We start from the raw sequence: 27,079 nt of genomic DNA, 5'->3' as shown, positions 1-27,079 counted from the left end.
CTGTAGGTTTGACAGCCTGCCTGCTTCATCTTGTTCAGCTTTTATCACATCATCAGACAATTTCCGGCACACCATCTCAACATCTTATCTGCATGCCTGATTTCCTCTTCCCGGCTTTAACACAACACTTTTTTTTACTCCCGTTGGGCTCCAGAGCAATGATTGTATTGTTCGCTGCACGTGTGAAAACGGCAGGCTTTTTCAAGTGTGTGTGTGTGTGTGTGTGTGTGTGTGTGTGTTTGAATCTCACGTCTTCAGTAAATTTGCACTGTTGCTTCATTAATTGCTTTATTGGATTGGTTAATTCTGAGGTTTTTAGCTGTAATTATTTTATCAATTGCAGAATATTAGTTATTTCAAAATTGCGATTGCTTGACTTTGCAGAACAGTGCTGTTGTTTGCAGAAGCAAGATCAATTTTCTTTAGTAAAGGATCATTTTAGTTTAGTCAGTGCTTTTTGGTTGATGCAATGTAAAAATATCAGTATTAGTGTTATTGTTATATTATTGTTATATAACAGTTTATTATGTTAAAAACAAATTATTTTATTTTAATTTTATTTGTAATCGTAATTAAATTTTGGTATTAATTTAATTGGTTTAATTATTTTTTATGAATCATGTTATTGATAATAAAATATTTATATTGATGATAATAGTTGATGTTGTTATTAATCATAATAATTAAAAAAAATAATAATAACATTATGAGTAGTAGATTTTTATTATTTTGTTTATTATTATTATTTATAAACAGTTTATTATGTTATAATCAAGTTATTTTATTTATGGTTTTATTTTTTTTTTTGGTGTGTTTAATTATTATTTTCTATGAATCATGCTATTAATAATAAAATGTATTAGTTGATTGTTGTTGTTATTGTTATTAATAATAATAATAATAGTGTGTAGCAGTAGATTTTTACTATTTTGTATTATTATTATTATTTATAAACAGTTATAAACAAATTATAATATTTATGTTTTTATTTTGGTAAGTTTGATTATTTTCTATGAATCATGCTATTACTAATAAAATATTTATTAGTTGATAATGTTGTTTATTATTTTTATTATTTATTCTATTAATATTATTATTATTTATAAACAGTTTATTATGTTATAAACAAGTTATTTTATTTTAGCTTTTTATTTTTTATTTTAGCATGTTTATTTATTTTCTATGACTCATGCTATTATAAAATATTTATTAGTTGATCATGTTGTTTGTTATTATTGTTAATAATAATAATAATAATAATAATAATAATAATAATAATAATAATAATAATAATAATAATAATAATGATAATAATAATATTAGTAGTATTAGTTTTTTATTTTCTACTTTTCTTCTTAATATTACTTTAAAATGTATACTATAAAGTATACAAGCATACGTACAAACACAATTACAAATGTGTTATATATATACACACACCACACACACAAACGTATATATATATGTATATGTGTATATATGTGTGTGTGTGTGTGTATATGTATGTGTACACATATATACACGCACACACACACACACACACACACACACACACACACACATATATATATATATATATACACATATATACACACACATACATATATATATATATATATATATATATATATATATATATATATATATATATATATATATATATATATGTATATATATATATATATATATATATGTTTGTGTATATATGTATATATATATGTATATGCACAATTTTATTTCACTTTGACTATTTGGATTTTTAAAAAAGATATACTGTAAGGTTATTAATCTAAATTCATTCCATTATAATACTGCTTATTAGCTTTAGAAGTTCAAAAGAGAAACCAGAGACTTGTGGGTTAATATTTCTGTAAAAAGCTTTTGCTCAAACAAAATACACTATTATTACCCTGTCATCCAAGCACTTTTGGCATCACATTTCCACATCCTAATCTCTCAAACTGTTATTGTGTATACATATCAGAATTATAAGCCCTCCTCTTCAATTTGAATTATTTTATATTTTACCTCAAGTTCTGTTTAACGGGAAGATTTTTCTTCAACACATTCTAACATTCTAACATTCTAACATCTAAACATAATAGTTTTAATAACTCATTTCTAACAACTAAGTTTCTTTAATCTTTGCCATGATGAACATAATATTCGGCTCGATATTTTTCACGATAGTAGTATTCAGCTTAAAGTGACATTTAAAGGCTTAACTAGGTTAATCAGGCAAGTTAGAGTTATTAAAAAATCATTGTATAACAGTGGTGTGTTCTGTAGACTATCGGAAAAACTATTGCTTTAGGGGCTAATAATATTGACCTTAAAATGGTTTAAAAAAATTAAAACTGCTTTTATTCTAGCCGAAATAAATCAAATAAGAATTTCTCCAGAAGAAAAAATATGATAGGAAATACTGTGAAAATTTCCTTGCTCTATTAATGGTCACTTGTGAAATATTTGAAAAAGAAAACATTTCACAGGAGGGCGAATCAATTTGCCCTCAACTGTATATTAAACGGCTCCATCACACTTCCAGATAAGCAGCTCTTGACCTTCTGTTGTCTCCACAGGTGTGTGAGGCAGAAGTCGAGGGCGATCTGGAGAAGCAGCGGTCAGATAAAGAGCTTGTGATGTTGCGTGGGGATGATGCGGAATACCAGCGCCGCTATCACACTCTGGCCAGCAGCACACGCCGCCTCTCCAACCCAGACATGGAGGCCTTCGCCAGACTCCAGAAGAGCAGCGACATGGAGCATCAGAGGAGCAAATACCCTCCGCAACACGCAGCCACGCTGGTCAACACCAACTGCGCACGCCAGCAGGTAACACATGCCTATCAACAGCAGTGTTGAGGAAGATACTTTTGAAAGTAATCCATTGCAATATTGAGTTACTCCCCAAGAAAATAACTAGTTGTGTTAATGCATTACATTACTTTTGAGTTACTTTTGGATTACCTTTCCTTACCCTTGCTGAGGCTTGATCTCTTTCAGAACTTGCAGGTTTTTTTTTTACTGTGCTTTTTGTCTTATTTGTTATGTAAAATCACCTGTCCATAGAGACAATCCCTTTTTCTTTTCTTCTATGTGTTCAAAATAATTCCCTCATTCAACGTGACTACCTCAATTTTAATTGAGCAATAATTTTTTTCTAGCTATTTAATCAAAATAAAAAATAACTCACAAACTATTACTTAATTTTGTGAAGTAATGCATTACTTTGCTTGTTACTTCGAAAAATAATATCATTACGTAATTTACGTTATTTGTAATGCGTTTTCTTCAACACTGGTCAGCAGAGTATCCATGCCATTTGTGTGGCAGGAGCCTTTTAAATGATGGGCTCTATTGTAAAGATCTAAACACAGGGCAGTGCTTCCTCTAGGATTTTTTTCCAGCTGTGGCGGCAGGCCTTTTTTACACAGATCTACCAACTACCTATGGTGTTATTTCAATGACAAATGTCGTGAGCGCAGTATTACAAGTCGAGATCGCATTTGTGTAATAGCCTACGAGCAAGCGAATCTCTTTGCTTGTGCTTCGATTACCTTTGCTTATGCACAGAACTTCTTGCACACCCCCTCAAATATACGCTGCTCAAGCGCAGATCTTCTTGTGCGCTCTCAAATAAACGCTCAAATAAACAGTGCGATTTAGTGCGTTTATGTAACAAGTATGTCTCCAGCATTTATTAGATTTGCTTGTAATATTTATTATTGTCTCCAATAGACCTACAGAGCGGCATTAATGCGTTCTGAAGTAAAGTGAAACGGCTATACGTATATGTCAGTCAGTTAGCACGTAACCTTATAGGATTAAACAAATAACGCAAAGCACTACTACGGTTACAGAAAAGTAGAATTCACTCACCTTTTTGGTGCGATTATCAGCCGCTATTAAAAAAAACACACACAACTGAATGTTTTGAATGAGAAGCTGTAATGTAGCTGTGGCGGGATAAATTTTGGCGTGGCACAATCTTGTGCCCAATCTTGTTCTTATGAAGGGCCAAAAATCAAACTTGATTCAGGGGCGTAGGCTAAAGATAAATATACTAAACTATTGGATTAAAGTTATACTTTTATTTTACATTTTATAATGAACGTCTTACAATAAAACAAGCACAGCATTTAATTGAAACATTTCAGTTGATTTTTTTTGTAGTTCAACAATTAAACAAAAAAACAAACAAACAAAAGTTTGCGTTAAATTAGAAACAACAATAGAAGGCATTTCAATTAAATTCAATTCGTCTTTATTTGTGTAGCGCTTTTACGATGTAGATTGTGTCAAAGCAGCTTCAAATAGAAGATTATAGTTTATTGAAGCAGTGTCAGTCCAGTTTTCAGTGTTTAAGTGAGGTTTATTTATAAACTAATTTCGAGAGGATCACGTGCCTATGATTTATCACAGCCGGTCTCATATTAAGCTAATCAGTATCATCCAATCACATGAGCCATAAGCTACTATAAATAACCACAGTTTTCAGTCCACTTTATCTTCGTTTGGAAGAAACCCCCCTTCTTTCCCGTTCTCCTCCTTCACTATAGATCGGGCGGCACGGAGGCCCAGTGGTTAGCACTGTTAGCCCCACAGCAAGAACACTGCCAGCCCTGGTCCTGCCAGGTCGGTAGGTGTTTCTGTGAGGAGTTTGTATATTCTCCCCGTGTCCGCGTGGGTTTTCCCCGGGTTCTCCGGTTTCCTCCCACCATTCAAATATATACATCATGCATAACAATCTCGCATTTATCCAGCCCCCTTTTTCCCCCACATGTTCCCTTAGCTACTGCAGACGGGGAGTTCTGAGATCCACCGAGCTCAGGCTCCCCTCTCGCTCTGCAAACGGATGGAAGCCCCGGGCTCGAGGATCCCTTGAGCTCGGGGCTCTCTCTCGGGACAGCATGCAAAACAAGCTTTGATGAATCATCGGCTAAGTGTGAACTCTTGAAGTTCAGTTTAGCTCAGTGTGGTTTAATAATCACTACTGAGAGTCCAAACACTGAGAGTCCATTAGCCTCAACCTTCATTCTAGGACTTCCGGTTATGGCGGCGAGGTGAACAGACGCGTTTTTCTCGTGCTTAATTGCTTTTCAATAAATCCTGCATAATATTCCAGAGAGAGGTCATATAAAGAGACAAAACTGTAAGCATAAGAGTAAACCACTTCAAACATGCCAAAAAAAGCGCCCAATGAGAAGAAAATGATGGAGAGCTGCGAGGAGGTAGGCCAGCAGCTAGCTGAAGGGGAGCCATGCTCACCGGAGCAGGCACACGCTGACGTGTCCGCGGACACTGAACAAGTCATAAACATTGAAAACCTCATACTTGCCATAACAGCTTTCAAACAAAACTTTATCACAAAAATTGACGGTGTACTGACGGAAATAAGAATTGTCCAAACGGAGGTGAAAGACTGTAGCAGGCGTATCATGGAGGCCGAAATGCGAATATCTATGGCAGAAGACGAGATACGAATCCTTAAAGAAACTATCGAAAAACTTGAGAACCTTCATTCTAATTCTTCTCAGACAGGATGGCGGGTCGAATCAAAGGTTACCACCATGGGCCAATTTGGCCTGCGGGCCCTAGTTTGTGCATCTCTGGTCTAAAGACTGATTTATATTTCTGCATCGAGTGCACGCGGATGGTCCGACACTACCTTTGCACATGAAGGAGCAGATGGGGACTTTTGTTATGTGTTTACTTAAGGATTATAATGATTAACGTTTTTGGTCGTCAGCCAGTTCCTGTCTCCGAATGAACAAGTTTGATCTGCTTGTAGAGTAAGGTAGCATTACAGGTATTTCCCATCTAACAAAACACCCGCAAGAAACTTGACACAGAGGAACATAGCGAAACAAGCTAGTGTTTTGGAAGTGTTATTGTAGAGCAACACAAACAGCACGCAGAAGTATAAATGCACGACCATGCGCAAGGCATTCGCTGTGGGTTTTGCCAATCACTTGACACAGAAGTACGATTCAGCCTTAATGCACAAGGCACAAGTGCACTTGTAGGGTAGAGTAAGTCCAAAATCCACCGATGTGTGGCGCAAGCTCTGATTGGTCGGCTTGGTAGCCTTGATGAGTGTGGGAGTGTTGAGTCCCGTGAGGAGCTGCAGATGGAGACTTTTGTTTTGTTTACCTTATGATTATTGTATGGAAGCCTGTATGAATGCACTGATTACTGTACGGTTCTATACCACCTTAAAGGTTATATTATCCAATTGATGTCCAAAGAATAGGAGAAGAGTAAAGAGGTCAAACACAAATTATTATGTTCAAACAATGTATTAATTTATTTGATTAATGCATGAACATAATCATCACAATATCGATCAAATAAAATAAATAAATACCGTAGGCCCACGTAAATAACAAACAATTATCATATAAGAATGACAATAATTACAATACTGAGAAGTTATATAGTGGTGAAATAAATCCCAATGAAATAAGTCCCAATAGTTTTAGAGAATAAGTCCACCTTATAAACAGGAGGTCCAGTGACCACTTCAGCAGTCGATCCGTATAAGTGATGTCATCAGCCAGTATGCAACATTTGCCCGGGTCTTATCTTCTTATGCCATGAATGTATAATGTATAATAGGGAGTGAGTGTGTTATAACAAGTGATCAGATGAAGTTAAATGTTTCTGTTTATGCTTATGTTGTTGCGGGTGATCGTGTATGTATGTGTGGTTCTATAATAAAGAAAAAAAGGCTTAATGAGTTCTCAAACTATTCACGCAGAAAAAATGCTGCGTCATTATCACTACACATGAATATACACGTGACAGGTCACGAACACATAACATAATAAACGTGTCGTTCTAATACAGTTGCAAACTATGAATATGCATATCGATGTATGTAAATACGCATCAAAGGATAATTAAAGTTTAATAATGAACTATGAACGCTCACGTTCTGCAAAGATGCATATCATAAAGTTCTGTAGAACTCCGAAGCAAATCACATCTACATCTCATCTGATAAGATTCAGTCAAACTGCTTGCTCTGGGAATGATGTTGTAAGAGGCTAAATTATCATATGCATTTGTTTATATGACAAAACATGTCTTTTTGACTCAAGAAGGTCCATACTGACTCCAAAGGCAGATACTGATAAGATCAGGGCCTGGTATGTGGACTTTAAGGGTTTTACGATGTGGTCACATGTTGATTGGTCAGTTTGAATGTCTCTGCATTTGGGGTTTAGTCACATGGTCAAGAAAGATACAAAATAGGTGGTAAAACGCTGCTCTGGCTCTTTTCTTTTCCTGGCCTGTCTTTTCCTGGTCTGCTGTCCTCCTCTGCTCCTCTCCTCCTCTGGAGTCTATCTTCTTTGACTCTACTGCAACCAGGCTAACTTCTGGACCTGCTCTCTTTGTCTCTCTCTCCCTCCCCCTGTGTCCCTCCTTCTACCTCTGGTAACTTTAATTTTACATTTAAGCTGGGTATATCTCATCATTTTATACAGTTATTTTTGTAACTAATTCAGTTGTAACCATACAGAATTATTGTCATTAAGTCATCTCATTTTGAAGTATTTGTGAATTACTTTTGATTTAACATCAACACTTAACTGTTCCATATTGCAATACAATACAATCACATAATATCAACGCTCTCCCACATTTATAGCTAATAATACTGCCCTTATTTCCGTTTTTGGTAAAAGACTTTTTAGTCATTCGGCAGGACTACAGTTCGAACCGCTGTGGTTTTAAAACATATTCTTACAATGTAGTTGCTATCCTAACAATTTGTTGGCTATAATGCTCTAAACTGGCAACTGAGCATCACAATGCACACCTGCCTTTTCCTCTGTTCATCTTGCATTACTGTGTCTAATACTCTCACGGTATTCATTGAACTCGCGAGCGGACCTCTTAACCACGCCCACATAATAACATAACAGGTAAAGAATGAATGTACAGTTAGAAAACAGAATAGTTAAACAATCTTTTGTACAATTATTGTTGTTCCACATTCGCCGGTTCCCACCTCTGAATGAGCGAGTTTTAGCTACTTGTACAGTAAGGTAGTATTACATGTATTAGAGCTGTAATCGGGCCATAAAAGTTAGGCCCGATAGGGCTCGAGCCAGACAGAATTTGGCCCGAGCCGGACAAATACATTTTGATTTACAGCCTTTTTTTAAAAGCCTGAACCCGTTTATAGCCTTACATTATTCAGCTGTGCACATGCACACAGCTCTTTTGCCTTTTTTTCATGAATAAGTCGTTTATATGTGTTTTAACATAATTTATTCATAACAAACGTAGGCTATAGGCCACTTGGAAGTTGGAACAAAGAAATAAAATAAGTCCTTTGTAACATCGTAACATCTCAGCACTTTAAATAGGCCTGGGTGCATACACTTAGTCTTTAAATTGGCCAACACACCAATAAAAATATGTCATGACTGGTATTTGGCAATAACGAAATTAAGATAAAGGCTCTGCGGGGTTTGTTTCGCCACTTCTCTTCTGCAGGTTTGAATTTCTGTTTTGATCTTCCACAGCTTCACGTTCTAAAAATGATGCTCTATATTTATATTCTCACATTATGATGTTTATATATCGAAAAGATCTTTCATTGGTGTTTTTCCACATGTCGTATAGCCTTTGTCCTCGTTTTTTTCCTCCTCTACTGTCTGTCATACTTCCTCCCACCTCTAATGACTTCTTTCATCCTCCTCCTCTTTACTGTCATCTTATCGGTTCTTGTTAAGTCAACCAACACTACTGTTAATGCTCATTCTGGAACACGAACAAATAGCACAACTTGAATGTATTCTTACAAAAAAACAAATAATTAATAAATATTTATTTATTTATTTACATATTATTGTTTCTATGTAGCTGTCAGTTTCTTTTTGTTTTAAATATGAGATAATATGCATAGCAGGACCCTGGCAACCCATCAAACTACATGATAAATATGCTTTTGAGATGTTGACCAAACGAAAAAGCCAAGATCAAGAGAACATTTGTTTTAAAGGGCACCTAGGCTACCCCTTTTTTTCAGATGTAATATAAGTCTTTTGTGTCTCCAGAATGTGTCTGTAAAGTTTCAGCTCAAAACCCCCATCAGATTATTTATTATATCTTTTATAAGTTTCTATGTACCTGCGGTACAGGTGAATTTGGTAAGCTAAATTGTCCGTAGTGTATGAGTGTGAATGATTGTGTATGGATGTTTCCCAGAGATGGTTTGCAGCTGGAAGGGAATCCGCTGCTTAAAACATATGCTGGATAAGTTGCCGGTTTATTCCGCTGTGGCAACCCCGGATTAATAAAGGGACTAAGCCGAAAAGAAAATGAATGAATGAATGAATAAATATAATAAATATATATAATATATATTATATAGTTTTAGTTTTATATATAATGAAGTTAAAATAGAATTATGTATATTTTTTATAAAATGCTGATAATAGAAAATAATAGAAGGCACAAGAAATGTAATTTCCTAATGTAATTTAATGGATTTTATGCTGCATCTTTCATTTGATCTCTTAGGTAATAGGAGATCTCATTTGCACCCACAGAACTGCCGCTCACTGGATATTTTCTCTTTTTTCAGACAATTCTCTGTAAACCCTAGAGATGGTTGTGCATGCAACCCCCAGTAGATCAGTAGTTTCTGAAATACTCAGAGTCACTTAAATCTTCTGATCTTCTAACAGCAGCAGATCGTCTTGACCATGTCTACATGCCTAAATGCATTGAGTTGCTGCCATGTGATTGGCTGATAGAAAATGGTCTTATAAAACAAGAAGTTGGAAAGGTGTACCTACTAAAATGGCTGGTAAATGTAATTTGCCAGATTTTACAAAAATAGTTAAAAATGATTTGTATTTTCTTACTGTTTGCAGTATTTTCTAAATTATGGCAATTTCCAAAACTAAAAACCTTTGACTTTAATGTCATAAAATTGTAACAATTTAACCTGACCATCTAGCGTTTAGATTTTTGTGCTATAAATGTATTCAAATGAGCACGTATTTATTTGCATATATAAACATTTTAGAAAACCTGTTATACAAAGTTTTTTTTTATCAAACTGTACAATTTTTATTTTACTGGTCCACAAAGGTAACTAACTAAAGTTAATCCACTGCAAAAAAATGTGTGAGTGGATCCTTCTCTTTTTTTCGACGCTTCAGCCACAATATGGTTAGCCACGCCCCTCTTATCGCTAGTTTGCTCCAAGGGAATAATATGCAAAAAGAAAGCCCCGCCCCCTACTCAATATTCAATTTTAGTGCACTAACATACTGAAATGAAAATCTCAGCAACTTTGAAGCATCAAAATCGGTACTCGGTATCGGCTGATCACCATGACAAGGAATCGGGACTTGGAATCAGCTGCAAAAATCCTGATCGGAGCATCCCTACTCAACATTCTAAATCCACATGGCAACACCCTGACAACCGCCCTGACATCACTAACATGCTACTTTTAAACACACAAACACTGACATCCTCATCTGTGTCGAGCTTAAATTTGCAGTCATCTGTAAATCCATCAGTCTTTTCTTTTATTCCCCCTTCTTGGAATCCATCAGTCCTCTCCTGTATATTTGCTCAGTGTGTTTGCCCGTCTGGCTGCATCCGCCGTCTCCAAACACCACTGGAATGAAAAGGAGAGAGAGGGGAGTCTACCGTTACCATGGCAACCGAGCCCATGTAGGGAAATCAATGATATCACATAGCTGGCTGGCATACAGCAGCGGGCACAGGGAGAGCCAAACCGCTGAAGGACAGAGTCGACATGAAGCGCCATTCGCAGTTCACTTCAAAAACAGGACTCGTTTGTGTCTGAAACCGGAGGAGATGCTGGGCGGGACTTGCTTTTATCGCTCGGGAGTTGAGTGGATTTTGCAGTGTGAGTCGTTGAGTATCAATATGTGAGTTTGTGGTGGATTGTGGGGGTCTGGTTCCCTCCTGAAGCACTTTTAAGGAGGATTTTTGACCGGCATGTGAGAGCTGAAGGTCAGGATCAGGAATCCCAATGGTAAAGCTTCCTGAAATCTATAATAATGTGGTGTTGTTTTGATAACCTTGCATTAACAAGCAGTAAATTGTTGCTTTAGTGGTTTGAGAAGGTTGCATTACCCAATTCAGCAGATTTAATGCAATGACTTAATAGTTATGTGGCTGTTAATTAGTTAAGGGGATACACTGCAGGCAAAAGCACAGTTTTACATGCAGCTTTCAATTTAGGATTTTTATAAGGTGTTTTTTTTAGTTTAATAGAAATAAAACATTTAAAGAAGACCTTTATGCATTTCTTTTATTGCAGTTTATTAATTTATGACTTTAGATTTCAGATTTTGTACATTCGAAGGCCATAAATCTTCGCTTCAGTAGCACTTACATACACCAAACTTCACAGTTTAATTCATATCTATATTCTTAAGGTTTTTAAAGAGGGATGTATTCATACATGCACTCACCGGCCACTTTATTAGGTACACTTTACTAGTACCGGGTTGAACCCCCTGTTGTTTTCAGAACTGCCTTAATCCTTCATGGCATAGGTTCAACAAGGTACTGGAAATATTCCTCAGAGATTTTGTTCCATATTGACATGATAGCATCACACAGCTTCTGCCGATTTGTCAGCTGCACATCCATGATGCAAATCTCTCGTTCCACCACATCCCAAAGGTGCTCTATTGGATTCAGATCTGGTGACTGTGGAGACCATTTGAGTACAGTAAACTCATTGTCATGTTCAAGAAGCCAGCCTCAGATGATTCGTGCTTTATGACATGGTGCGTTATCCTGCTGGAAGTATTTAACAGCGAGGACCACAATGGAAACAAGCCCAGGGCTTTATTGTGTTTTTATCCTCGACAGTTTTATTTCAAAATGTATGGGATACTTGTTTAGCTTGTCTAAAATCTGTCAAATAAAATTCAAATTCAAAGTAGACATCAGAAGATGGGTTCACTGTGGTCATAAAGGGATGGACATGGTCAGCAACAATAATCAGGTAGGCTGTGGTGTTGACACGATGCCCAGTTGGTACTAATGGGCCCAAAGTGTGCCAAGAAATATCCCCCACACCATTACACCACCACCACCAACCTGAACCATTGATACAAGGCAGGATGGATCATTGCTTTCATGTTGTTGATGCCAAATTTTGACCCTAAGGTCAAACCTGTTAAAACCTGCTATACAAAGTTTTTTTTTTTTTTATTTAACATGAGAAGTACATGAGAAATCAAAATGTACAATGTTTATTTTACTGGCACACAAAAGTAACTTACTAAACTTAATCCACTGCAAAAAATAAATAAAAGTTAGTTTTAAATGAGGTTTTCTGAGTGGCTCCTTCTCTGATGTCAGTTTGACGCTTCAGCCACAATATTCTTAGCCACGCCCCTCTTACCGCTAGTTTGCTCCAAGGGAATAATATTCAAAAAGAAAGCCCCGCCCCTTACTCAATATTCAATTTCAGTGCATCAACATACTGAAATAAAAATCTCAGCAACTTCAGGTTTAGACAGAAAGTATACCTATTACTACAAATTTTTGCAATATTCATCTGCAGTGTCTTTCCTTAAATAACATTCAACCTAGGGATGCAAAATGTGAAGAGTCTTTTCATTGTAGAGTCTATATCATGGCCGATTCTGATACCAATAATCAGTAAATACATATTTTGATATGATATAGTATTATAATGTTTATTTAATCTACAGTTTGTGCACCAAAGAGAATCAAAAAATATCAAAACTAATATTGAAGCAACTCTGGTTAAACTATAGCAAATATCAGTCCTCCCTATATTAAAAAGACATTTTAAAGATATATATCCTGCTTTATTATTTTATAAAAAGTCTTAACTACCTAAAGTCTTGTTGAACCCAGATGTAAGAGCATCAAATAATAACTTTACTTCTAGTTGATCATTTGGAAAAGTGTCAAAAGTGGATTTTTCTGATGAATCATTGGTGGACTGCATCCCAATCATCACAAATACTGCAGAAGACCTACTGGAACCCACTACCCAAGATTCTCACAGAAATCAGTCAAGTTTGGTTACGGAAAAATCATGGTTTGGGGTTACATTCAGTATTGGGGCGTGTAAGAGATCTGCAGTGGATGGCAACATCAGCAGCCTGAGGTATCAAGACATTTGTGCTGCCCCTCACATTACAAACCACAGGAGAGGGCAAATTCTTCAGCAGGATAGCGCTCCTTCTCATACTTCAGCCTCCACATCAAAGTTCCTGAAAGCAAAGAAGGTCAAGGTGCTCCAGGATTGGCCAGCCCAGTCACCAGACATGAACATTATTGAGCATGTCTTGGGTAAGATGAAGGAGGAGGCATTGAAGATGAATCCAAAGACTCTTGATGAACTCTGGGAGTCCTGCAAGAACGCTTTCTTTGCCATTCCAGACTTTATTAATGAGTGATTTGAGTCATTGCAGAGATGTATGGATGCAGTCCTCCAAGCTCATGATGGAGTCAGACACAATATTCATTCTGTTTCCACTGCAGCATGACTTTATATTCTATACTGGACATTATTTCTGTTCAGTGACAAGACTTTAGTCTAAGCAAAGTCAGAGCTTACTGTCCTAATTAAGTCATTAAAAATCAAGACATGATTATATTTTATTTTGGTCAAATAAACGTAATCTAGAGGCCTTTGCCTTTCATATAAGCCACTTCTAAGACCAAATGATCAACTAGGAGTCAAGTTATTATGTACTGTTCTTAAAACTTAGATACGTGACAAGACTTTTGTCAGGTAGTGTATATAGTAAATCACTGTATAGGTAAATCACATAAAACAAATGGCTAATATGCAGTGTAATTTGGGATCACACTGCGAAACAAAATAAACGAAACCGTATTTCTCTGAGTGATCAAAATGCCGTATTTTTTTACCCATATCTCCTGTTAATTTATCTGATAAATATTCTGATAAATATTGTGCATCCCTAGTTCAACCATTTGCTGAAACTACAGTAAGTCTGTTGTGATTTTCCTTGAAATAACATGCGCCGGATTGTGTAATAATACCAGGAGTGTGTATTGAACTAATAGAGTCATTTATGAGTTTATTGTTGGCTCCAAGGTTTCAGAGAGAAATGAATGAGAGAAGATATTACAGGCTATTGATGGGGAACAACAGAAGCACAGAGAGCAGGGCCAACAACGGAGCTTATTAATTAGTGATGGTATCATACCTTCATTAGTCTGTGAGGACATGAGAAATCCACCGAGAACTGAACGAGGAGAGAGAGACACACTGACAGCGTGATGAAGGTTTGAAGGTGTAATCAGGTGTGAATTGGGTGTGTGTGTGTGTGAACATACAGTATGATGGTGGTGGAACACATGCTGTCGGCCTGAAATTGAAATGCTTCCTGAAATGCATTGTGAGCATTTGCATTTTAGTTTTAATTCTATATTACACACTGAACAGAATGTTTAAGAATATTTAGAACAAGTATTTTTTCCCAAGCAACTTCCATTCATTTATGCGTTTTGTTTTGTTTTGGTTTTGTTTTGTGTTTTTTGTTTTTGTTTTTGTTTTGTTTTGTTTTGTGTTTTTTTAGTTTTTGTTTAGCTTTTTTTTTTTTTTTTTTTTGTTTTTTTTTTTTTTTTTTTTTTTTTTTGTTTTGTTTTTTTTTTTTTTTTTTTTTTTTTTGTTTTGTTTTTTTTTTTGTTTTTGGCTTTTGTTTTGTTTTTTGTTTTTGGTTTGTTTTGTTTTTTGTTTTTGTTTTGTTTTGTTGTGTTTTTTGTTTTTGGTTTGTTTTGTTTTGTTTTGTTGTGTTTTTTGTTTTGTTTTGTTTTGTTTTGTTTTGTTTTGTTTTTGTTTTGTTTTGTGTTATTTTAGTTTTTGTTTAGCTTTTTTTTTTTTTTTTTTGTTTTTTGTTTTGCTTTGTTTTTTTTTGTTTTTTTTTGTTTTTTTTTTGTTTTTGTTTTGTTTTTTTTTTTTTTTTTTTTTTTTTTTTTTTTTGTTTTTTTGTTTTGTTTTGTTGTTTTTTTTTTTTTTTTTTTTGTTTTGTTTTTTTTTTTGTTTTTGGTTTTTGTTTTGTTTTTTGTTTTTTGTTTTTTGTTTTTTGTTTTTTGTTTTTTGTTTTTGGTTTGTTTTGTTTTTTGTTTTTGTTTTGTTTTGTTGTGTTTTTGTTTTTGGTTTGTTTTGTTTTGTTTTGTTTTGTTGTGTTTTTTGTTTTGTTTGTTTTGTTTTGTTTTGTTTTGTTTTGTTTTGTTTTGTTTTGTGTTTTTTTTAGTTTTTGTTTAGCTTTTTTTTTTTTTTAGTTTTTGTTTTGCTTTGTTTTTTTTTGTTTTTTTTTTTGTTTTTTTTTGTTTTTGTTTTGTTTTTTTTTTTTTTTTTTTTTTTTTTTTTTGTTTTTTTGTTTTGTTTTGTTGTTTTTTTTTTTTTTTTTTTTTGTTTGTTTTTTTTTTTGTTTTTGGTTTTTGTTTTGTTTTTTGTTTTTTGTTTTTTGTTTTTTGTTTTTTGTTTTTTGTTTTTTGTTTTTGGTTTGTTTTGTTTTTTGTTTTTGTTTTGTTTTGTTGTGTTTTTTGTTTTTGGTTTGTTTTGGTTTGTTTTGTTTTGTTGTGTTTTTTGTTTTTTGTTTTGTTTTTGTTTTTGTTTTGTTTTGTTTTGTTTTGTTTTGTTTTGTTTTGTTTTGTTTTGTTTTGTTTTGTTTTTTTGTTTTGTTTTGTTACTTTTTTACATCTTTATTTAATTTTTAAATATTATTATAATATTTAAAACATAAAAACATATTTAATTTTCTTTTAATTTTCTTTTTACTTTATTTATTTTTTACTTATTTTTATTTATATTTTTTGCATTTTTCATTAGTTTTATTTTGTTTAAATTTGGTTTTGTTTTCTTTTAATTAATTTGTTTTATTTTATTACATTTTGTAATTTATTTTATTTTGTTTAGCATTGTTTTCTTTAAATTATATGCCTTACAAAACATATGCCTTAATAGTTGGCAGTTCATTCCGCTGTGGCAACCCCTGATAAATGAGGGACTTAGCCGAAGGAAAATAATAAATGAATAAATTAATATTGTTGGATATGTACTAATAAAGAGGCAATAATAATAGTAATAATCATAAATGACTAGTGACAGTCGGTTCTTGAAATAAAGTTACCCTTTTTGCTTTCATTGAAATTGAATTATAGGTTCATCCTGACTCCATTCTAATAGGCTACATTTATTGACTCTCAAGATGTGTTTCTTTTTGTTTGTTTATTTGTTTGCAATGTATGTGTGACATATTCGATAATATTATATTGTTAATTTAAAAGCTGAAAAAACATAAATCTAGATATTTTTTTGGGACAACTTAATTGTTTTATGTTCAATCCACTTAAATTTGCAAAAACTAATAAGCTAACTTAATTCCTTGATGTTGTCATGTTTTTACAGAGTAGTTTGCACAGATTGATGATGTACAGCAATATTAAGAATGTGTTTTGAGGATGTAGGGAAGTAAATGGCCCCATTTTGGTGTCACGTTGAATTTAATGTATGCTAAACTGTCGCGATGATGTACATGTCTGTGTCGTCGTGGCAACGGTGTAGGTGGTTGTAGGACATGCAAGTGTAGAGGCAGGTGTGGCCTGCCGCAGTGTCTGAGTGCGTCTGAGAGGGAAACACACACGCACTCACACAAACATACGGGTGAATGATGGCTGTGTGGGTTTGTTTGCAAACCCAGGAGAGACATAAACAATGGCAGAGAGAGGAGTGGACGGTGGGCTCGCTTAGCATGCAGGTGGTGCGTCTTCATGTCATTCCTGTACTATTGTTACTGTAACTTAAACCCTTTTGCTGATGTATGCATGGATTTTAACGTGATTCTAGCATTTGCATTATGCTCTGACACACACACTTCTGCTGGTGTTAGCAATTAAGTAAGTACTAAATCAAAACATGGTGAGGAACCTACTAAGCATTTTATGGCATGCTTGAACATTTACAGTGAATATTGTAATATATCAAGGGGAAACATGATTTGCAGAACACTATTTATGTTTGTAATTAATGTCAGTGCCTTGTAAGCCTGAAAGTCAATTTCCTTCATAATAAAAGCAATATATCAGTGGCCTTGGGTTTTTTGTCTCAAACAAGAACTTTTAAGACGCATATTTACAGATGAAATCAGAATTATTAGCCCCCCTTTGAATTTTTTTTCCTTTTTAGTGAAGTTTCAATAATAATTTCGAGAGGAGCACGTGATATGATTGACTGCAGCTGGCCACTCATCTACATTCATTAGTTAGCCAATCAAATTAACCCCAACTCACTATAAGTAGCCTAGCTAGAACTACTCTCTTATCTTCGTTTTCCGAAGAAACCCCCCATCCACCCCTTCTCCTCCTTTCTTCCTTTTCCACGGGGAGCCTCGAGAACCACCTAATCTCGTACTCCCCTCACATGCTCTATGGACCAGGCGGGAGCCCTGGGCTCAACTATCTCCGAGCTCAGGGTTCTCTCCCGGGACAGCACGCCAAACCTGCTAACAGTTGTCAAACAATATCTAAGTGTGAACTCTTGAAAATATTTCCCAAATGATGTTTAAAAGAGCAAGGAAATTTTCACAGTATGTCTGATATTTTTTCTTCTGGAGAAAGTCTTATTTGTTTTATTTCGACTGGAATAAAAGCAGTTTTAAATTTTTTAAAGAACATTTTAAGGTCAAAATTATTAGCCCTACTAAGCTATTTTTTTTTTTTTCGATAGTCTATAGAACAAACCATCATTATACAATAACTTGCCTAATTACACTAACCTGCCTAGTTAACCTAATTAACCTATTTAAGCCTTTAAATCTCACTTTAAGCTGTATAGAAGTGTCTTGAAAAATATCTAGTCAAATATTATTTACTGTCATCATGGCAATAATAAAATAAATCAGTTATTAGAGATGAGTTATTAAAACTGTTATGTTTAGAAATGCGTTAAAATCTTCTCTCCGTTAAACCAAAATTGGGGGAAAAAATAAACAGTGGGCTAATAATTCTGACTTCAACAGTATATATATATTATACAGGTGCCTGGCAGTCAGGAAGACTGTAAGCAGTAGTCTTAGTAATAAGTGAGAGAGACAAGAGTTAGTTGCTGCTTCAAGGTCCTCTTTGTTGTCTTTTATTACATATCCACATTTGTATGCTTGAGTCAGTAAGACACTTCAAATCACAAAAGGATTCATAAACATGTTGGATAAAACAGCACACACTGTATAGATACTTAAATAAATTCACATCAAAATAAATAAATAAACAAACAAACAAAAAGCAACATGAAACCTTAACCATTTGTACAGAAATGCTAGAATCTTTGTCACAAACTGGCTGAATTAACATTACTGTGTCAGGAAAACAAATGAAGTATTTACAGTAAATGATGTACACAAAACACTCTGAATAAAGTGTTTCAAATCAAGTGTTTCAAAGTCTTTCAAATAAAGTGAATCAAATCACACTTGGAAACATGAACAAACTTCTATATGACATAGGCATCTTAAAATTATTAATCAAATAATCAGTTAAAACTGTTTATTTATATATTAAAGCATGTGTATTCTAGATTTATACGACATTTAGTTAATTTAACTAACCTTAGTAACCAGTCCGTAACTTAACTCTCTGAACTGCCACTCAGAATTCAGAAGATGCAGCTAAACTGTTCAGTGCAAACTCACGATAATTATATTTGAGTAATTCAAAAAACAGTGTATATATACACATAGAAATAGAAATAAATAAATTAAAGTGAAACATATACAAATAATTTACTTTGTGACCCAAACTATATGTGGGATGGTCACACACACACACACACACACACACACACACACACACATATATATATATATATATATACACCTACACACACATGTGCAATGCATCCGGAAAGTATTCATAGCGCTTCAGTTTTTCCACGTGTTTTTATGTTTCAGCCTTATTCCAAAATGGATTTAAATAATTTTTTTCCCCTCAAAATTCTACACACAATACCCCATAATGACAATGCAGCTCACGTCACGTGTGATTTCCCGGCCGCGAATACAGCATTATATGAAGACAAAAATGACATTTTTAGGTGAATTAAACCTTATAAATACAGTATGTGACTCTTTCAACATCGTTTGGAGGTGAACATGTCGCTGAGCAATGTATGCGATACAATGAAAAGACTCGTACAGCCGCTTCTCTCCTGAACTTGAAAATATGATTGGCAGAATTGTAGAAATGCTGCATTATGATCGTCTAGGTCAGGCATGTCCAAGCTCGGTCCTGGAGGGCCGGTGTCCTGCAAAGTTTAGTTCCAACCCCAATCAGACACACCTGGGCTAGCTAATCAAGCACTTACTAGGCTTTCTAGAAACATCTGTGCAGGTGTGTTGAGGCAAGTTGGAGCTAAAATCTGCAGGACACCGGCCCTCCAGGACCGAGTTTGGACACCCCTGGTCTAGGTGGTCAAATCGAGATCGAGGTCTTTTTTCGATTAATTGTGCGGCTCTATTCCTGGCAAAAGACTTTGCTCAGTGGATGTTGCTTCAGATTCACAACCATTTTATGCTTTTCACACACATTTCTGTGGAGCTTATGGATGTAAACATGCAGTATAACTCATTACACTTTCCTTTCTGTCTCTTTCTCTTATTCTAGCAACCACATTACTGGAGTTTTAAGGTAAGACAAACGTCTCGCTCTTTCCAAATGTACATGCTTGCTTATCTGTGTGTGTTACATGTTAAAGATCCTCAAGGAATACAAATAATCTGCTATTACAATAAAAAAAAGATACTTTAAACCAACTTTTAAAAAAGAATGACTGTATTATACTGTCTGTATTATTATGACTGTTATAATTTGTAATATACAGAGTATAAATTTCAAGCTTTAAAAAGTAAATAATTTTAAATCAAAATGATTTATTGTGGTCCAGACAAAAATGACATTCAAAACAAAATAATGTTTACTATAAATTAAAATCTGACTTAATTTCTGAGATCTGAGACTTTTTTTTTTTTACTTTGGTACAGTATAGGTTTTTACAATGAAAAAATTTGAGAAAAATAATGTTTACCCTTTGGACAAAGTATAATTTTACTTTTGGACAACCTAAAAAAATGACTGTAATTTGTGATTGATCAATTTAGCTCAAATTATAGGGATCTATTTTAAGGTGCAACGTCTAAAGCTCATGGCACAAAAGCATTACGGCTGTGTCTAAATCCACTTTTGCTATTTTAAGGATGGAAAAATACGCTTTGTGCCCCGGCGCATGGTCTAACAGGGTTGTACTTATTCTCTTAATGAGTTCTGGGTGTGTTTCGAGCATAACGTGCATTAAACCAATCAGTCTCATCTCCCATTCCCTTTAAGAGTCAGTTGTGTCGCGTTTGCATTTGCTATTTACATGGCGGACTTTGTAAGTTGAAAAACTGAACGCTTCACTAGCGAGAAAACAGTTAATCAGAGCCTGTGCAGCAAGAGGATAAAGAACGAGCCTCCTCCATTTGGCCTCTTTACTTTCTCTTTACTTTACTTATACACTTTACTCCTTTACTTTCGTGGATAAGAAAACGGTGAAAACTCACTCCACTGAAGACATCCATTAGCCTACATATTTAATTTCGTTTGTGAAGCGTAAAGATTTGTTTCAAAACTATTTCTAAATTCTGGTCCAATTTCCAGCAAATGAATAAATGAACAATAATAACGAAGTGTGGTCAAAAAAAATTATATCCAAACGCATATCCTATTCTTACGTCCATATGGTGATGAATACATCGCCAAAACCCAACAGGTGGACAAATCTAAACATGTTTTTATTAAAACAAATATAAACATGCATATAATAAATGCTACTACTACTACTACTAATAATAATAACAGTATACAAATGCAAATTGTCATGAATAAACTGAAAAAAGCCCCCCGAGATGGCATGGAGGCAGTGGTTTTTATATTTGTGTAGTAAATTATAATTTTTGTAACATTTTAATTCTTTAATTCTTTTCATATGTAAAGATATTTGTGTATTGCTGTACATCCTGTGTATTAGGGGTGGGCGATATGACCTAAAATTAATATCACGGTATTTTTCATCTTTTGAACAGTGACGGTATAATATCACGGTATTACTTTAAATAGCAAAATAATATACATCTCAAGGAAGAACGGACAAAAGAAAGTCTCACTTCTATCGCTCTTTAAAAGTTTTGGTTTGGGTCATTGTAAATCCTCAGTCTCGTTGTGAGCTGATCTTCATTTCTCTGTGTTGGTGGAATAAAGCAGGCGAGTCAGCCGCACCAATTTATGAGCAGACAGAGCAGGATTCTCATGATGACCACCAGCGCAATTCCGCTCTTTGTTATGAGCTGTAGTTTCAGTGTAAACTTAGTAAAGGTGAGTTTCTTTGGCGATGATGTGTACAGTGTTAGATTTTATATTTAGCGGACATTTGCGCTGAACACGCGGTGAATGCAACGCATCGAGATTCGGGCACCTTCTCCGAAAACACTCGATTGATCTCAGCTGGCGGATCAACATTTACCTCATGTCATGATCGCTGTCATCTGCGCCATTATTATTATTATTATAACTTTAGGTGAGGTTTGCAAACCTGTGCACTTTTCACTCTTCAGCCGTTTGCATTTCCTGCAGTAACAAAAGCTCCCTGTTATCTGACAGCGGGAAGCGTTGAGTGACTGACAGCTAATATGAACCAATACAGCAGCAGGGAAGAGCGATTCAGCAAGTTTTTAGAGAAAATCAAATTAGATTGCACTACAACCATTATATTCAGACACACAAATGCTCCCAAATATATTATGAGGGCGCATAGATTACATTTCGGGCGCTCATGCGACCAAAATGGTTGCAATTTCGAGCCCTGTAGTATAAGGACATGTATTCAGACCACAACTGAATGTTTGAAGAAAATTGAATGCCTTATTATTTAGAATTAGCTATTATTGATGTAAATGCAGCTGTTCAAGGCGCATAATTGATTTATTACGGTATTGACGGTATTAGAAAATCCATGTCGTGGCGCAATGTCACACCGGTGATGACTATGACACCGGTGTACCGCCCACCCCTACTGTGTATATTAAGCAATGTGTAAGCATTTAGATCTGCATAGGTGCATGACTAACGTGCTCTGCGCTGGACTTTAGACCTGCTTTTATTGGTCAACGGCTATTTTCAGTTCCTCAAATTAGAAACGCGCCAACAATGCGCCTTAACACATCTCCTTTTTAGACCAACACACCCATGAGTCCACAAAGTGGCGCAAATGAATTTGCTATTTAAAGAATGTGGTGCAAAACGTGAAAATTAATGTTGCACTGGTCTGAAAATAGCAAGAAATCGTGCCAAACACGTCTTGCGCCTTATTGCGCCGGGTGTATGATAGGGCCCTTAATTTCTGAGATCTGAGACTTAGGTTTTTTTTAAACTTTGGTACAACATAGATACAACATATTATTTTTTTTACCCGTAGATCAAAGTATAATTTTACAGCTAAATTGATCAATTTCCATCAAATTATAGATTTGACTCGGATGAAACTGCTGGTTTAACGTAAAAATGTTACTTTGAGAAACACGAATGCTTTAGATTTTTCTTAGGGGGTTTGTTTCTTACTTTAAGACAAATAGAGTAAAACAGCTTAAAATCAGAAGCCATATTTTATCACCAATATAAAAATGTACTTTGAATGAAAGACACAGTATAGTTTCACCTTTTTCAGTGTATGTGCAATAAAACTAAACAACACATGACATGAAATGCCATAGAATCAATGAAAAGAATATGAACACATTAGCTGCTCTATAAACTGTGATGCATTTCATATCCATTATGTCTCACTGGGAGTCGCGCTCAGCATTAAAGCTTATGCAATAATTCTGAAGGATCTCCATAAGTGCTTATTGTGGAAACTATATGGCAGATTATTTATTCATAGACTCAATACATTTCCTGGAAATGGGTCTTCAAGACAAACTCATTCAGGAGAATGCAGCGCTTTGAAATTGCAGCCGTTGAGAGATTTCTGCAGGTCTTTGAGATGTGAGAATCGAGGGCAGCTGGTCTGGATCTCATGCTTTTGGCACGGAAACTGTGCTGGAAGTTCTCCAGAGGGGAGACCCCTTTCACAGGATCAGATAGAGAGAAGGGATGGTGTTAAAAAAAGCTTACAGAGCATCCTAGGCATGATTTTGTCAAGCCATTTTGCCTTAGGGTATGTTTACATGCACTTTAAGGATCAGGATGGGTTAGAAATTGCAACAACCTTCTCTATGTTTTGACCTTCCGTCTATGCTCAGTTGGAAAATTCAGATTTTGTTATTGTTGTTGGTAGGCCTGTCACATTAATCAATATATCGACTTATCGCACAACACATGAACATGACCTCAATCATTTTTGATGAAGCAATATGCAGTTGAAGTCAGAATTATTAGCCCCCCTGAATTATTAGCCCCCTGTTTATTTTTTACCCAATTTCCCCGATTTTTTTAAGCACATTTCTAAACATAATAGTTTTAATAACTCATTTCTAATAACTGATTTATTTTATCTTTGCCATGATGACAGTAAATAATATTTGACTAGATATTTTTCAAGACACTTCTATACAGCTTAAAGTGACATTTAAAGGCTAAACTAGGTTAATTAGGTTAACTAGGCAGGTTAGGGTAATTAGGCAAGTTATTGTATAACAATAGTTTGTTCTGTAGACTCGAAAAAAAATATAGCTTAAAAGGGCTAATAATTTTGTCCTTAAAATGGTGTTTAAAAAATTTTAAAACTGCTTTCATTCTAGCCAAAATAAAACAAATAAAACTTTCTCCAGAAGAATAAATATTATCAGACATACTGTGAAAATTTCCTTGCTCTGTTAAAGATCATTTGGGAAATATTTTAAAAATAAAAAAAAATTCAGAGGGGGGATAATAATTCTGACTTTAACTGTATATCGCCCCTACATATAAAACAATTCTGGCAACATTTTAGCTGATTGAGCAACATCTCTGGAGTTGTCAACACTATTGTATTTACTATAAGTTGCTATAGTATATTTTCATGTGGGTGTCTGATGGTAGCAGATATCGCAGCCTATGTTACTCTTTACCTTGCACTTTTTTGTTAACATTTATTATTATTATTGATTTAGGATATGCGTTTTTACATTTGTCCAACGCCTCATTATTACATTGTTAAAATGACTGATTAAATGAAATATTTTCTGAGAATGAAATATGATGTGTTTTTGGAAGAGTGTACTTGCATTGTGATGTTATTATATTGTCATTCTGGCATTATATAATGATTGGCGTAAAATGGTCTTAAAATGACAATAATATTGTGTATCGCAATATATTTTGGTGCAATATATCCTACAACATAAAATAGATATTGTGACAGGCCTAGATGTTGGACTGTGTGGACTGTGATAAAACAGAGGTATTTGAAATGTATGTTTGTATTTATTTATTTATTTCGCAAAGAAACAGCACTGCATTTGAAATACATTTGAAGTTCGCAAAGTAAAGCAAACAAAGGAGTCTGCTAGAAAGATCAAAAGTTCATAAGAATTGTGTTATTTATGAGTATTATTATGGAGTATTACGGAGCCACGTGCTGCTGATGATGTGACAATAAAGGTGATTTGATTATAATTCAATAATGTAGCTATTAGATTTAGTTACATTTTGAGTTTGAGATCTTCCAATGTGGGAAATCTCAGTAAGAAGAACATCAAATCTGAGTGTTGAGACATTTGCTTGTGTGAATGAGCAATTTGCAATGGAAAACAGGGATTATCAAGTTCAGCAACATGGTTACTGTCAGGAAAATAAAGAAATATATTTAAATTAAGAAAAGAAAAGGAAAAATGATCATTTTTAATTATAGTTTAAATCAATTTATGATGTAATCAATATATGATGTAAGCGTACAGCTGCACATTTATTATCATTCATTCATTCATTTTCCTTTTTGCTTAGTCCCTTTATTAATAAGGTGTCGCCACAGTGGAATGAACCGCCAACTTATCCAGCTTACTGTATGTTTTACGAGGCGGATGCCTTTCCAGCTGCAACCCATCACTGGGAAACTTCCATATACACTCATTCACACACATGCGCTACAATTTAGCCTACCCAATTCACCTATAGCGCATGTCTTTGGACTTGTGCGGGAAACTGGAGCACTCGGAGGAAACCCACACGAACACGGGGAGAACATGCAAACTCCACACAGAAACGCCAACTGACCCAGCCCAAGCTCGAACCAGTCACCTTCTTGCTGTGAAGTGATTGTGCTACCCACTGCGCCACCGTGCCGCCCACACATTTATTAACAGTTTGAATTGTTGTTTTTTTTTTGGTTTGTTTATCTGTTTACTTTTTTTAACATTTCTTTTAATGCATTCAATGTAGTTCAGTCTCCTTTATTTTGTCATTCAAAACATCACAGTAGGTGGCTCAGTGGGTTGCAGTGTTGCCTTACAGCAAGAAGGTTGCTGGTTCGAGCCTCGGCTGTGTCAGTTGGCATTTTGATGGGGAGTTTGCATGTTCTCCCTCTGTTGGTGTGGGTTTCCTCCGGGTGTTTCGGTTTCCTCGATAAATGCGCTACAGGTGAATTAAATAAACTAAATTGACCAAAGTGTATGTTTGTGAGTGAGTGTGTATGGATATTTGCCAGTACTGGGTTGTAGCTGGAGTGTCATGACAGATTTGAGTGTGATCCATTTGCCATGTCGTGGTGGCGAGTATTGACTGGCACAGTAAGTAAGCAGAGTGTATTTGTAATCTGACATAGCAACACTCAATAATACTGTGCACTGTAAAAAATTCTTGCTGCCTAATTTTTTTTTTGTAGAATCGAGTAAACCTTTCTAGTCAGGGCAACACGGTGGCTCAATGAATAGCACTGTCACCTCACAGCAAGAAGGTCGCTGGTTTGAGTCCCAGCTGGGTCAGTTGGCATTGCTGTGAGGAGTTTGTATGTTCTCCTTGTCTTGGTGTGGGACTCCTCTGGGTGCTCCGATTACCCCACAGTCCAAACACATAGCGCATAGGTGAATTGAATAAACTAAATTGGTCGTAGTGTATGTGTGTGAATGAGAGTGTGTGGATGTTTCCCAGTATTGTGTTGCAGCTGGAAGGGCATCCGCTGTGTAAAACATATACTGGATAAGTTGGCGGTTCATTCCGCTGTGGGAACCCCTTATGAATAAAGGGACTAAGCCGAAGGAAAATTAATGATTAATAATAGTTTTTTTAATCTATTGTCCAGCTTCGTTTACTAAAATAAGTTAGTATTACTGAAATCACTTTGATCAAGAATCTCAGTGCTTTTCTGGTCTTTGTGCCTGGAAACAATGTGCTGCATATTCCTTTATATGAGGAACATCTTTTAGATTGTGCGCTCTTTGACAGCGTCTGGCATGTGGAAACGCATGGCTCGCTCCTCTTAAATTGGCCCTCAGTGGACTGATATGCTCAAGGCATGCTGGACTACAACAAAACCTGTATAGGACTTGGATTTTCTCACATTGCCTGTGTGAGGTCTGAATATTAATAACGGATATCAATAATGAATAGATTATGTTAAAAATTCAACATTTTCTAATTAGTTGCCATTTAGACGCTTCATACCGGGCGATTAAAAATGCATTTATAGCTGGGACAGTTGTGCCCTGAAGCGTCCTGGAGTGAAGTGTCTTCCTGGAGCACCCAGTGGATGTTGTAGACGTGTCTGGAGAGAAATGCACGGCTTCCACAGGCGCTTATGTGCAAATGAACCTGAGGGTCGTTTCCCGATCCCTGAATCCCTCTTCGACAAGTAGTTTCCACTATCCAGTCATGTTAGAGGTTAAAATATTGACATAAAGCATTTATTTTAGCAGGCTACACTGCTTTTATGCTGTGTTTCAGTTATTTAAGGGCACCTATTATGCAAAATCAACTTTTAGAATCTGTTTGGGTTTAGGGATGGAGGTGGGCGGGTCAATTGGTGCTTTTGAAAACACGATCATGTT

At 35.2% G+C, this 27,079-nt stretch overlaps 1 protein-coding gene across 1 annotated transcript in view; it reads left to right on the top strand.

Moving 5' to 3' along the window:
• The first annotated feature begins 2,723 nt into the window (after positions 1-2,723).
• The window catches only part of LOC130218074 (SRC kinase signaling inhibitor 1-like), a 78,200-nt gene continuing 53,844 nt past the window's right edge, over positions 2,724-27,079 (top strand). Inside the window, exon 1 of the mRNA XM_056450106.1 lies at positions 2,724-2,834. Within this exon, the coding sequence (XP_056306081.1) occupies positions 2,724-2,834 (111 nt within the window). The remainder of the gene's footprint in view (positions 2,835-27,079) is intronic.

The sequence above is a fragment of the Danio aesculapii genome, chromosome 24, assembly GCF_903798145.1.
Source record: "Danio aesculapii chromosome 24, fDanAes4.1, whole genome shotgun sequence".
NCBI lineage: Eukaryota > Metazoa > Chordata > Actinopteri > Cypriniformes > Danionidae > Danio > Danio aesculapii.
Note: the sequence above shows the minus strand (reverse complement) of the source record. Positions and strands in the feature narration are given on the sequence as shown.